Genomic DNA, 13,884 nt, shown 5'->3' on the forward strand with positions numbered 1-13,884 from the left:
CTATCAATAGAAGCTTTTGATTCCACACGACCCTTATTTGTCCTGTTTTCGGTCATAAACACATATATTTAGGGTGAAGGGGGTGCACACCTAATAGGTGAGTGCACTCTCTTACGCCAAACCAATCCCCGTGTGCCACGTCAACTCCCCTCTTAAACTCCCCTAACACCCCCATTTGATGGCGCCACTCCCCTATTAGGTGAATTGGTTTTTTTTTTTAAAAAAAAAAAAAAAAAAAAAAAGGAAATCTTGTGATTGGTCCCCTCTCCCTCTCTCCTCTCTCTCTCCTCCCCCTCTCTCTCGGTGAGCCGCCACCTACAAGCTTCCCCGATTCACTCCCCCGCCTTAACGGCGGTACCCACCTAATCGGCAAAATGCCTCCCCGAGGTGAGTCCCCGAAGACGCCCCGGTTACCCTTACAATTAGGCAAATCCAATGATCCAATAAACTGTTAGTTATTTTTGTTCTTGTTGTCGATTTCCCTCTTTTTTCCAACAAATCAAATCAAAAGCTTATCACCAGTCGCGTAAGCGCTGAGGTCACCCAGTTGTTTATAAGACACGAAGCTTAGTAGTTTCATCAAATCGTATGCAATATCAAAGAGGTTGTTCTCAGGTACGAATTTCATTTCGGATTCATTGTTGAACTTTGTTACAGTTTTGGTAGTTTGAATGCTTCTCTAGTCTAGAAAATTCATGGGTATTCTTGCTAAATCTTTTGATCATGTTACGTTTGAAAAAAGAACAAACACCACTCTACTAGTCTACTTTTCAACGTGCATCTCCTTTGGGAATTCAGAAAATTAAAACATAAAAAAGAACATTTAATATAATCATGGTTGTAAAACAAGGTTTCCAAGACCGAGTACGTCCCGAGTAGTCGCTGCAAGGTAGGTTGCCAAGGTGACTTTCTTCGACTCCGCCTAATTACTCGGAGTCGGTCAAACGCGGTCAACCTCGGCCAAAATTGGATCTAGTAGGTCAACTCGGGCCTAGTTTGACTTAAATAATGATAAAACATAATTTCTATGCTTATCATATTAAAGAAAAGAATGAATATCATTTTCACGTATTTTGTTATAAATATTAGTAAATTTATGCTATTTGACATATATTTAATCTCCAAAAAAGTAATTTCTTTATAATTTAACATGTCCGAGTACTCCCCGGGTACTCTCCGCCTAGACCGAGTACTATCAACTCTCAGGTCTACCGACCAGGGAGCGCCTAGCGACTTTTGCAACCATGAATATAATTATAGTTAATTTCCTGAAATATATATGGAAGTTATTGCACTTTGTACCTCAAACTTGACACAAAAAAAACACAAAGAGAATATGTTGAAAACTATACCTTGTTAAGTTGTTCTAGCAATTCATTGATGCATTGGTTCATCAAACTTATTTTATTTTTCTTCAGATTAATTGACGTAAGGGCTCAACGATGTCACTTGGTGGTCAAGGTGTGGTGTTCTTATTAGCTATCGCGTTATTGGCAACATGTGCTCAAAATTCCGAAGCTCGTGTAACATGTCAAAACGGTGTAAAATCCATGGTGTATCTTTCGCCTAAAATAACCCAACATCAGGGTTTAGTTTCAGATAAATACTATTATGACATCGAGTTCCCAAAAGGTCATATCGCTATAAAAAGTTTCGATGCTGAAGTTGTTGATGAAGCAGGCAACCCTGTTTCTCTTGAAGAAACTTATCTCCACCACTGGCTTGCAATACGATACTATGAACGAATAGGTAGTGAAGATAAAAAGCGTAATGGTCATCTGGGGGGTTTCAAGCAACCTGATATCATTGTTGCTGGGAATGATGGAACATGTGATCAAAATCTTAGACAGTTTTTTGGATTTGGAGCTGAAACACGAAGAACACCAACATATATTCCTGATCCTTATGGACTTGAAGTGGGTAATCCACTTAAAGTGCCTTCTGGATATGAAGAGAAATGGATGTTCAACATCCATGCAATCGACACTCGGGATACAGTAGATACAAAGGAGTGTGCTGAATGCAGGTATCATGTTTTGGGCTAATTGCATAACATTTAAAAGGGGGAGTATAACACCACCATGTATATGGATTTTCATTTGGTTATTGCTTTTGAAATGCAGATGTGACTTATATAATATGACGAAACCTTCGAATCCAAATTACGTGGGAGGGGTGGATTGCTGCGTTGATGGAAAACGATGCAAATTGAAAAACGGAATTGAACCCGTCCAAAGAAACGTTTACTTGAAGTACACCGTTAAGTGGGTTGATTGGAGTGACTCCATAGTACCTGTTAAAGCCTTTATATTTGATGTCACTGATACCTGGCAGCATACTGGAATCCATGATTGCCATGTAAGATAACTTGGCACTTCATCTTTAGACATAAACTTACAGAAATTCTACATATTTTACTAAAAATTTAAATCTTTTTATCTTGTTAAATAGTCAACACCTTTTTAGTATAATTGTCTGGTTTTTTCTTATCTTTAGTCATCATACTTACTGATAAATTCTCAGCACCCTTTTAGTAAAAATCTGAAGCTTTTTGTTATCTTCACAAATCACTAACTGTTAACGTACAGATCGAGTATGATGTTGAACAATCTAGCGCTGGGATTGCTACGAAAAGATCACGTGTGAAGTTACCAATTTCTGGAGATGTTGTTTATGGTTCTGCACACCAACACATGGGGGGCATAGGTGCTGCTTTATATAAAGAGGTAGATATTACAGTTTTTTATTTGGTTTTGTTTCTCTTCTAGATTTGCCTTTTTAAAAGCTAGAAATGCATTTTAGTTACAAAAAGAACTATTGATTTCGTTCAGGATGGACAATTAATTTGCTCGTCTAAACCTATATATGGAAAAGGAAATGGTGTTGGTGACGAAGCTGGGTACGTTGTAGGAATGACCACTTGTTATCCTAAACCAGGCTCTGTGAAGATAGCTAAAGGTGAAATGCTAACGTTGGAGTCTAACTACAACAGTGAAGAGAGACGTTTTGGAGTTATGGGATTCTTCTATATTCTTGTTGCAGAATCTCCTATGAAGTTGGCAAAAGTATAACAAGAATATGTGAAAGATATAAAATAAAGTCACAACCGAGTTGATCACTTGGTTGATCGAGTGACAATCATGGAGTCATCTGTTGTACGTCTTGGTGAGACAATCTAGAGAAGCTATATGTTATTAGTATCGTGAACCATGTAAGTTTTGAATAAGTTGTAGTCTTGGTGTACGTGTTTCGTTTATGTAAGATAAGTATGATATATCTATACTGTGTTCTACGTGTTTGTCATGTGTGTTGCTATCCTTCAACAGGTTCTATACAGTGATGCACCTAAAAAAAATTTTGGATCAGAACTTTTTAGAGTTATTTGACCATCACTATAAATTAATCCACTAATAAAAAAATTCTTCAAACAATTACACAAACTAACATGTATATTTACCAACTTTGACTAATAAAAAAAATTCATCAAATAAACTATTGTAGGTCCCTCTCGGAGGATGAGGTTCAACCTTAACCTTGTTATACTAACCCACTAGCAAGTGCGGAATCCAAGCTAGTGAGCAAACCGGGATGAAACAAGCACAAACACAAACACACAAAGATTCACCGATTAACACCACTTGTATTAATGCGAATGAAAGGTTCCGGTTACAAGCACAATGTTTACAAATCAGTTTTTGCAAACTCTCTAAGTGTGTGTGTGTTGACAGCAGAATGCTCTCTATCTCTCGAATGTGTCTGTGTGCATCTCTATCCTCTGTGAACACACTACATGGGAATTTATACCCAAACACCGCAAGTCTGGTCGAAGGATCATGCAGAATGACCGAAAGATCATCTGTCGATTACAAAGCCATCGAAGGATCCACATATACTTCGAAGGATGGCATATCCTTCGAAGTCTATCTGTATTCTTCGTGGTATATCTTTCGAGCTCATCGAAGGATAGAAACAATCCTTCGATGGCCCAACCTTCGACACAGGACACATTACAACCATTTAACAACTGTTTGGCCAAGTCAAACCGGAGGATGGTTGACTTGGTCAAACTTACAAGACTAACAGGAACATCGTTTTTCATCGTGACCGAACACAGACAAAGTACAGACACAAGTGCACCAACAAACTCCCCCTTGGCTGTAGCTTTGTCTCGATCTTCAATGGGTGCAGATTTGTCTCGATCTTGATCATCATTGATCTTCATGTCTTCAAGACTCTGATGTCCTTTCAAGTCTTCAATGTCGGAGGATCTTTAAAAGTCTTCACGTCTTGAAAGTAGAGAGTGTATCAACAAACTACCAGTATCATGTAGGAAGTGTGTTGACAAACTCCCCCTTAACATAAGCTCCCCCTTGAGTTATGCTCGTGAATGACTTGATCTTCAAAGCTTAAGATCCTTGTGGTGTTGATGATGGTCCGCGGCAACTCGATCATCTTCATCTTTTGAGTGCCTTCGCGTCGTGTCTTCATTCCGAAGCTTGTCATCGACCATGTTCTCCTAGCCTTTAGAATCTGCACATGCAAGAAATCTAAAAGCGTAATGAGAACAACTGCTTGGAATAGTTAGTATAAACAAATGACACACGAATGACCATGTCACAATCAAACACTGTCCGACAGTTTGAAAGTTTAATAAATTTGTCAATTTTAGTCTTTAACTTTCAAAACATGCAAATTTCGACCGTTTATGAAGATTTAGTCAATTCGGTTTTCGTTCAGGTTTCAGGTAACGAAGACTCGAGCTCCAACATCGTACGATCGAAAATAAAATAGAAATAAAATCTTTTTGGCTTTTATAAAGTTTATATCAAAACACACCTAAAATCTTTTTGGTATTTTTAATATTTGAAATGTAAAGACTGAAATCAGTAAATAAATATATATACAGACATTCTTTTTGCGAGTTTCGAGGGTAAGAGAATCATATCAGTGTACGGTCATGCCAAAACACTCTTGTTGTTCAGTTAGTTAACATTAAGATAAGCATTCTATAACAATTATCGGTATTGTTGTCCACTTAAACTCAACTTATCAGATGTAATCATGGCGAGGGGATACGTTAAGGTATAATTTATACTTACCGACCGGTGTTCATCCACATCACGACACATTCCCGTATCAAGGTATGCACGAGGGTTCATCTTACCGGTGAGTATACCGATTATCATCTGTTTGACCGTATATGATGTGAGATTCTCACTTATTTTGATTTGAAAACAAGCCCTATGTGATATAATCACTTATTTATGAGGAACTTGATTTTCGATGCATGAGGGCACAAGAGCAAGTCCGTGAACAGGTCAGTACTTTCGTACAGCAGAGAGACGAACTTGACTCCCGGAAAAATGTGATATTTTATCACTTATTTGATATGGACATGTGAATGTTTATCACTTATTGAGGTCGAATGCAGTATGTAATATGTACACGTATGTATAGTATCATGGAAGATCTAGACTTGCGTCCCCGTTATTTTTCGGTAAAAGATACAACCATGATACCCAGATGATAAGCAGCATAAAGACCGAATATCTCAGAACCTCGGCAATCTATCAAACGAAATTTCGGTACTAAGACCATATGCCAATGAATGGTTCCCACCTGGTCTTCAGTCGATTTAAGATTTATATCACCCTGCACACTTTAAAATGATTGTGAGCCTACCGATACATCTTATATAGAGCTGCTTATCGTTTTTCATTTAAGGTTTAAAGAGGTTTTGATAGACCACTGATGTACTATCATTTTCTCTTTTGCTCGCCAGGAAACTCATTTTTGTTTTTCTATTGTTTTTGTGTTTTTGAAATTTTTCGATGTTTTTGGATTTTCAGATTTTTGGATTTACTCCCCCTAAAATCAATAAACTAAGATAAATTTAAAACACAAAGATATTTACAAAAATGATTTTCCGATGTTGGTTTTACTCTTGCTTGACCTTAATGCCGTTTACCAATAATAAAAAGTCAAATCTTGATTTGTCAAAAGCTTTGGTAAATAAGTCGGCACGTTGGTCATCGGTGTGGACCTTAACAACATCGATTAGCCTTTTCTCAAAGCAATCACGTATGAAGTGATATTTGATTTCGATGTGTTTGGTCTTTGAGTGCTGCACAGGATTTCTAGTGATCTGTAAAGCAGCAGAATTATCAACGTAAATAGGAGTAGTTAGGAATTCAAAACCGTAGTCCCGCAATTGTTGTTGGATCCAAAGAACTTGGGAGCAACAACTTGAGGCAGCAATGTATTCAGCTTTGCATGTTGATGTAGCGACGCATGTCTGCTTCTTGCACTGCCATGTGACTAGGCGATTTCCTAAAAACTGACATCCAGCCGTTGTGGATTTGCCGTCGATTTTGCATCCACCAAAATCAGAATCACTGAAAGCGACCAATTCAAAGTTATTATCCCTAGGGTACCATAGACCGGTGTCCGGGCAACCCTTCAAATAACGAAAAATCCTTTTTACAGCTGCAAGATGTGAGGCCTTCGGGTTAACTTGATATCTGGCAAGCAGGCACGTTGGGTACATTATGTCTGGCCTTGATGCTGTGAGGTACATAAGAGATCCGATCATAGCGCGATAATATGAGGGGCTAACAGCTTCACCCTTCAAGTCTGGAGTAATTCCGTGATTTGTCGGCAATGGGGTACCAATGGGCATTGCATCAGACATCTGGAACCGGTTCAAGATGTCACCAACATATTTAGTCTGATGGATGAATATCCCAGACTCAGTTTGTTGTACTTGTAGGCCCAAGAAGAAGGTCATTTCCCCCATAGCACTCATCTCGAATTTATCCTGCATAATGCGCTCGAAATTCCTACACAAGACATCATTAGTAGAACCAAAAATAATATCATCAACGTATACCTGTACCAGAAGAAGATCTCCATCTTGTTCTTTGATGAAAAGGGTACAGTCGATAAGACCTCTTCGAAAACCGTTCTCCAGCAGATAGTGAGATAAGGTTGCATACCAAGCTCGCGGTGCTTGATGAAGACCATATAGAGCTTTGTTGAGTAACCAAACCCGATCGGGATGGATAGGATCTTCAAAACCTGGAGGCTGTTTGACGTACACCTCTTCTTCAACCACACCATGTAAGAAGGCACTTTTCACGTCCATCTGATAAACCTTGAACCCTTTGAAGGACGCATAGGCTAGAAAGATTCGAATTGCTTCGAGACGTGCAACAGGTGCATACACTTCGTTGTAGTCGATTCCTTCTATCTGACGAAAACCTTGAACGACTAAACGTGCTTTGTTTCGGATAACAACTCCGCGGTCATCCTTTTTGCATTTGAAAACCCAACGGGTACCAATCTTCTTGTATCCAGCAGGTTTCTCTACGAGTTTCCAGACACCCAGCTTCTGGAATTGTTGCAGTTCTTCCTGCATTGCTTCAACCCAAGAGTTATCTTTCAAAGCTTCTTTCCAAGTTCTTGGTTCTTCTTGTGAGACATAACACGCGAAAGACCAATCATTTTGTTGCCCGGATTCTCGAATAGCTGCATACAGGCCTGCATTGTTGTTGTTTCGCAACATGTTTCGTGTTTGAATGCCACTTTGCACATTTCCGATGATGTTTTGTTGAGGATGGGTATTATGAATCCTTGTTTCTGAATTATCTGGAACTGGAATATTTATACCCAGGTTGTTGAGATTCAGATCAACAACTAAATCAATGCCCGGAATTAACGAAGAGGATGATGCAGTTGCTTCAGCTGTTCTATGGGTATCCACTGGAGGAGTACCCTCTGAAGTACCATGAACTGCTGTTGTTGGAGCTTCTTGATCTGCATCGAGAAATTCATCATCCTCTGAAGATTCGTTCAATTCAGCGGCATCGTGAAAATCCTCATTGTCGAGAGTATTATTGTTCACCGAAGATGGTTCTTGATTGACAAGAATTGGACGAACCACCGGTGAAACTGTTGCATTGTCACTCTCGAAAAACATCCTTGCTGCAGCACTTTCTTCAACGGCTTCAACATTGATCGAATTGAAAAAGTCATCATACTCAAACATCCAAGGTTGACCAGGACATTTGACTGGCAAGGTGTGCCTTTGTACTCTGACTTCAGACCATTCTTCGACCCTTTTAGTCTCTAGATTCCAGACTCGTAAGTTAGGGGTGGCATACCCAAGAAAGTATCCATCAATTGCTTTTGCCCCAAACTTTCCATTAGGATCGATGATTGTACATGGAGCTCCAAACGGTTCAAGATAAGACAAATCTGGTTTCCGTTTTTGAAGAAGCTCAAAGCAGGTCTTATTGTGCCTTTTGACTGTAAGGACTCGGTTCAATGTATAACATGCAGAGGCCACAGCTTCAGTCCAGAATGGAATGGGCAACTGCGACTCTACCAACATTGTCCTAGCAGCCTCGATTAATGTGCGGTTCTTACGTTCAGCGACACCATTCTGTTGAGGAGTATAAGCTGCACTAAACTCATGAAGAATACCCTTTGAAGTGCAAAACTCCGCCATGGCATGATTTTTAAATTCAGTACCATTGTCGCTACGTATCCGCCTAACCTTCAATTTATACAAATTCTCAATCTGAATGATCAAGTTTTTGATAATACCAAAGGTTTCACTCTTGTGTGCCATGAACGCTACCCAAGAAAATCTTGAATAATCATCAGTTATCACGAGGCAGTATTGATCACCCCGAATACTCTTGTGCTTGACAGGACCGAACAAATCCATGTGCAAACGTTCAAGTGGGACTGCCACCGTGTTGATCTTCTTAGTAGGGTGCTTCTTTTTCGTTTGTTTTCCTTTCTGGCACGAAACACGGACGTCTTGAAGATGGAAATTTTTGAGAGGAACACCATTCACCAATTCATTTGAAACCAAATGATTCATTTTGCGTAAGTGAATGTGACCCATTCGTCTGTGCCAAGAGATAGTGTCTTTTTCTGTGGCTTTGGAAACGAAACAAGTTGCTTGTGCAGACGTAGTAATAGCTTGGCTCATATCAAGGACGTACAGATCATTTATCCTTGGAGCTGACAAGAGAATCCATTCTTTTGGAATTTTGAAGCCGGGTTTCAGCACATAACATCCATTAGCATCAAAGTGTACTGAGAATTGCTTGTCACAAATTTGAGAAACACTAAGAAGATTGTGATCAAGTTGTTGCACAAAGTTGATCTTGTCAAAACTGACAATCCCGTTGGATATCATTCCTTCACCCGTTATATAACCACCCTTATCTCCAGCAAAAGCAACATAACCTCCTCTAATAGATTTGACATCGTAGAGAAGCTTCATGTCGCCTGTCATGTGCCTGGATGCCCCACTATCAACAATCCAATGACTACTGATAGTTCCTCCTGGAACACCCTGCACATGAACTCAAAATGATTAGTTGGAGATGGGGACCCAAGCCATTGTGGTCTTGGGTCTTCCATTTTCATCAATGACAATAACTTCTTGTCTTTGATGGTTGGTGAATTGTGATGTTCCCCCTGATTCATTAACCGTTTTTAGTTTCCAGGTCTGTTTTGTTTTACCAGTGTTGTTCTTTAAAATTTTAACTTCATGACTGTCTGAAGTTTTTGAATTGTCTGGTTTTACAGAAACAGATGTTTTGTTAACCACATCGGTTTTAATTGCCTTTTCAACTTTCTTGACCTGTTGGCGTTTCTGTTTCTTTTCCCTTTCTTTTACAAGGCGGGGATCTTGTTTTGCAGAAACAGTTTGCCTGCGGTCAGTTTGGTCACGGGGAACATCAACTTTTTCTTTTTGCTTATGAAGGTATGGACAATTTCTAATTATATGTCCAATTGTTCCACACTCAAAACATGATCTTCGTTCAACAAACCCCGAAGTATCATGTGATCGTTTAGCCGATGATGTTGAACTTTGTGAACCCGAGGTACTAGGCTTTGAACTGTTTTGTTCATTTCTTTTCAGAACTGTAGCTTTCTTGACAAAATCTAAGTTAGATTTATTTTCAAACGTTTCAATTTTGTCCGTTCCCGTCGATTTCACAAAGTTTACATTCTTGTTTTTCTTCTGATTCGGCTTCTTTTGCGCTTGAGCCGGTGATTTTCCTTTTGGCTTGGTGTGATTTTGCTGTTTCTGCACTATTGGTAATTTCTTGTTGCCATATTGTTTTCGAATTTCGTCCTTTGGAATAGGAGGACACTGTGTAACTGTAACACGTGGTCCGGTCTTTCCCAAAAACTTACTAGTCGAATTCTCAAAGACTTTACTGATTAAGGATTGATTAACATTCTTAATAGGAAAATCTTTGTCTGAATAAATTTTATCATCACCAACAAGAGTGTACAGCAAGTTCACACTCTCCGACTCTTCTGCAGATGAGGACTTGATTGCAACAGTCTTAGCAGGTTTTGCAGGAGGATCACATAGAATATGATTCTCAAGAGGTATGTCCTCATTTTTAATTACCGCATCAGACTTTGCTGAATCAGTATCATCAGATTCATCATCAGAAGAATCAGCATCCTCAATCACAACTGGAGGATCCTGATTCTGTTCAGCAGTTACAAATGTATCTGCTAACACATCTGAATCTGAGGATACTTCTTTCTGGTATCCGAGTCCTGCTGCAAACTCTTTCACATCTAGAGGCACAGATGGTTCAAAGAACACCCTGTCCTCCTCATCCGGCATGGCATCATAATTATGTCTCACTGGTGGTGGACAATTCTTATAGCCTATGCACGTGACGTCCCTTTTCTCCTTTTGGACATCAATGATGTGATCCAACACATAGCTAGAACTCAAATACCTATCTAACTTGAGTTGGATTGCCTCACTTTCCGTTTTTACACAAGCCATTTCTTTTTGCATTGTCTCAAGACGAGATATATACAAATTAATGTCAGTTTGTTTTCTGGAAACCATTTTAGTTAACTCGGTTTTATCTTTCTTTAACTTTTCAATTACCGATTTAAACTCCTTTTCATGATTTTCATAAAACATATTGGCTTCTGTGCATTTGGAAAGGTCCACAGTCAATTTCTGATTGTGAATAAAAGTCACATCATACTTTTCTTGCAAAGCTTCATGCTTACTTTGCAAGTCACACAAATTCTCATTCAATGTAGTATGTTTGTCTTGCAAGTCAAACAAACTAGCTTGTACAGCATCATGTTTGCCTTGCAACTCAGACATACTTTTCTCTAAATCAGCACATCTAGCATGCAACCTATCACATTCATCACAATTAACAACAGTGGGTTCATCGACACATACCTGACTTGATAACCGTCGACATTAGCCATAAAGGCTGAATGGAGAGAAGACGAAGTATAAGCAGCTTGATCCACCAGAATAGATCTTCTATCACTTAGTGTTGCAGCTTCCTCCAAGAGCTCATCAATATCAGCATCAACTGAAACATTTGCGGTCTCACCCACATGATCATCGCCCGAACTTGAGGATTCTTCATCTGAACTCCTGCTATAACCCGAAGAGTCTTCATCCTCAGAAGATTCACCACCATTGGCGGAAGATTCTCCACCACTGGTGTGAACTACATCCTTCACAACTTGAGCAAAGCATGCTGTTCCATCAGGAGCATCACCACCCAACTGGATTGACCAGTCACAACCTTCATCCACCTGAACCGCAAGTGCCCGGTTGGTTTGGTTGTTGACGGGCACTAATGTACGCTCATTGTTTCTGTTCTGGTTCTGCTGGTTGCCTTGGTTTCTGAAGGGGTTTTGGTTCCCGTGCTGTGCTGGCTTTGTACATTCCCTTTTAAAGTGACCCCGTTCACCACAGTTGAAGCACTTTACAGCCTGTTTATCGAACCCATACTTGGTGTCTCTCTTACTCTCCAAGCTGGTTCTGCCAGTACTTTCCATCCAATCCTTTGCCCTTCTCACAGCACTAGCAAAGGCCCACTTGATATCCATCAAATCCATCTCTTCTTTATCAATCTGCCTATAGTCTTCTTGTGTCAGATTAATGTTGCCAATCTGACCTTCTATTAACCCACAGTACGCGCTCACTACAGTGTTAAGCAGCTCCATGTGTTCCTTAGCTACTTCTACACTGACTTTAGAGAAGCTTGAAGTGTCGAGCTGGACTGTATTTGGTTTTGATTGCTGACCAGCAGATGATGTTCCTCCATAACATGCACGTTGTTGTTGAGCAGGAGGAGGAGGAGGTGGTTGTATTGGATTTCCATACATGCCTGTGGTGGGAGGTGGCTTAACAGGAACTTGCACCGGATTGCCATACATATCTGTACTTGTGACAAACGCCGTTTGTAGTGGAGCATGTGGACCGGTTCTTGCAGACGAAGTACTGGAAGTTCCATAATACATTTCTGGATTTTGTGGCAATGGAACTCTCTTCGCCTTTAATGTTTCCTCCTGATCCTTGTTTTCCAAAAGCTGCACGAAGTCGTTGATATTTGTAGTTCTCAACACTCCGTTATACTTCAGGATTTCCAAGAAACTGCTCCATTGGGGAGGCAAAGCATCAGCAAACTTCTTCACCACTTCTGCTTGAGTTGTTGCTACACCAAAATTATTCAACTCAGTAAGCAAATGATAAAACCGGCTTGTCATGTCTCCCAAAGACTCCTTATCCATGCACGTGAAACAGTCAAATTCTTTCTTGAGCAGATCATGACGCAATTGACGTGTTGCTTCATTCCCTACTCCTCTAGTTTTCAACCCGTCCCACAGCTTCTTTGTTGTCTTGAAACTGACAAACTGGTGGTAGATATCCTTGCTCAACGCCTGAGTGAGAATGGCGTATGCTTTCTTTTCCAGATCATACGTTTTCTTCTGGTCTTCAGGAAGATCGGCAAACGTAGCAGTGTCTGAAGCAGCAACTTCTATAGCTTGATCGAAATCTGTGGTGAAACGTATCCACAGTTCGGTGTTTTGACCAAGAACGTATGTACGGAATCTATCAACCCAGCCCGGATATTCGTTTAAGTGCATCAACTTCGGAGGTCGATTCAAACTTCCGGTTTCGCTTTCGCTCAATAAGATACTTTGGATGCTCGGAGTTTGATTCGATACTAATGCCCATTGACTTGACGATATGGCATTTGCTTGTGAAGATGTAGACACCGGAGACTCGGCCCATGAAGGTGATAGACTTGTACATGTGTACTTTCCACTATCTGGAGCCGGTGTACCCCACCATGAGGGAGTGGAACCCGAACTTGTATATTTTCCACTGTCTGGAGCCGGAGTTCCCCACCAACTCGGATTCATGTTTTATAAATTGAATTCCTGAAAATAACACTCAAAACAACTAAAAGATTATAAGTGACCAGCCGAAAGATCCAAGCTCGAAAGACAAAAACTTGTTGAACTAAAACAGACCACAATCGAAGGATTAACTCTTGTTCGAAGGATCAACAGTGTTCGAAGGATCACTGTTGATTTTCGAACAATGATCTCGAAAGATTCACAATTTGAAAGATCCTTATCTTTCGAAATAAATATCCTTATCTTTCGAACAACTATCTTTCGAATAGATTCCTTGATCGAAGGATAAGACTCTGACTTCGAAGGATGGGTCGAAAGATGTATATCTATCGAAGCTTCCTTGATCGAAAGATGATCTTTCGATGTCGAATGATATCCTTCGAATACTCCTGACACACTGACACTGATATGACAGGTTGGTGAAAAGGTGATGGGTTGGTGAAGTCAACTTTCGGCAAAAGAGTATGGACAGACCATGCCTTTTCTACCAACTTTGATTTTGAAATAAAATATTCCCAAAAAGGAAAACCTTATCCAGAAAATCCGGTCACCGGAACCCACCGGAATTATGGCCGGAAATCACCAAATATCTTAAAAACAAGTTTTAAGTTACCCAACCCGCCTTTGAACACACCCGAAAGGTTTAGA

The 13,884-nt window shown here is 40.0% G+C and overlaps 1 protein-coding gene across 2 annotated transcripts; it reads left to right on the top strand.

Annotated features, from left to right (window-relative positions):
* The first annotated feature begins 239 nt into the window (after window positions 1-239).
* Window positions 240-3,276, top strand: LOC110880026. 2 transcript variants are annotated; one of them, XM_022128576.2, is made up of 5 exons: window positions 240-615; window positions 1,419-2,026; window positions 2,124-2,358; window positions 2,589-2,726; window positions 2,832-3,276. In XM_022128576.2, the coding sequence occupies exons 2-5, from the start codon at window positions 1,443-1,445 to the stop codon at window positions 3,069-3,071; spliced, it is 1,197 nt and encodes a 398-aa protein (XP_021984268.1). In that variant the 5' UTR covers window positions 240-615; window positions 1,419-1,442; the 3' UTR covers window positions 3,072-3,276. The 2 variants fall into 2 exon arrangements, with proteins under 2 accessions (XP_021984268.1, XP_035833853.1); XM_035977960.1 differs by lacking the exon at window positions 240-615 and having other exon boundaries at window positions 1,414-2,026.
* Window positions 3,277-13,884: the final 10,608 nt, after the last annotated feature.

The sequence above is a fragment of the Helianthus annuus genome, chromosome 9 (assembly GCF_002127325.2).
Source record: "Helianthus annuus cultivar XRQ/B chromosome 9, HanXRQr2.0-SUNRISE, whole genome shotgun sequence".
Taxonomy (NCBI): domain Eukaryota; kingdom Viridiplantae; phylum Streptophyta; class Magnoliopsida; order Asterales; family Asteraceae; genus Helianthus; species Helianthus annuus.

Excerpts from the sequence above, each read along its gene's own strand:
- LOC110880026 (XM_022128576.2), top strand. The coding sequence starts at position 1,443 with ATGTCACTTGGTGGTCAAGGTGTGGTGTTCTTATTAGCTATCGCGTTA. Across the intron at positions 2,359-2,588 it reads CTGGAATCCATGATTGCCAT|ATCGAGTATGATGTTGAACA; the intron begins GTAAGATAACTT and ends GTTAACGTACAG. Across the intron at positions 2,727-2,831 it reads GTGCTGCTTTATATAAAGAG|GATGGACAATTAATTTGCTC; the intron begins GTAGATATTACA and ends GATTTCGTTCAG.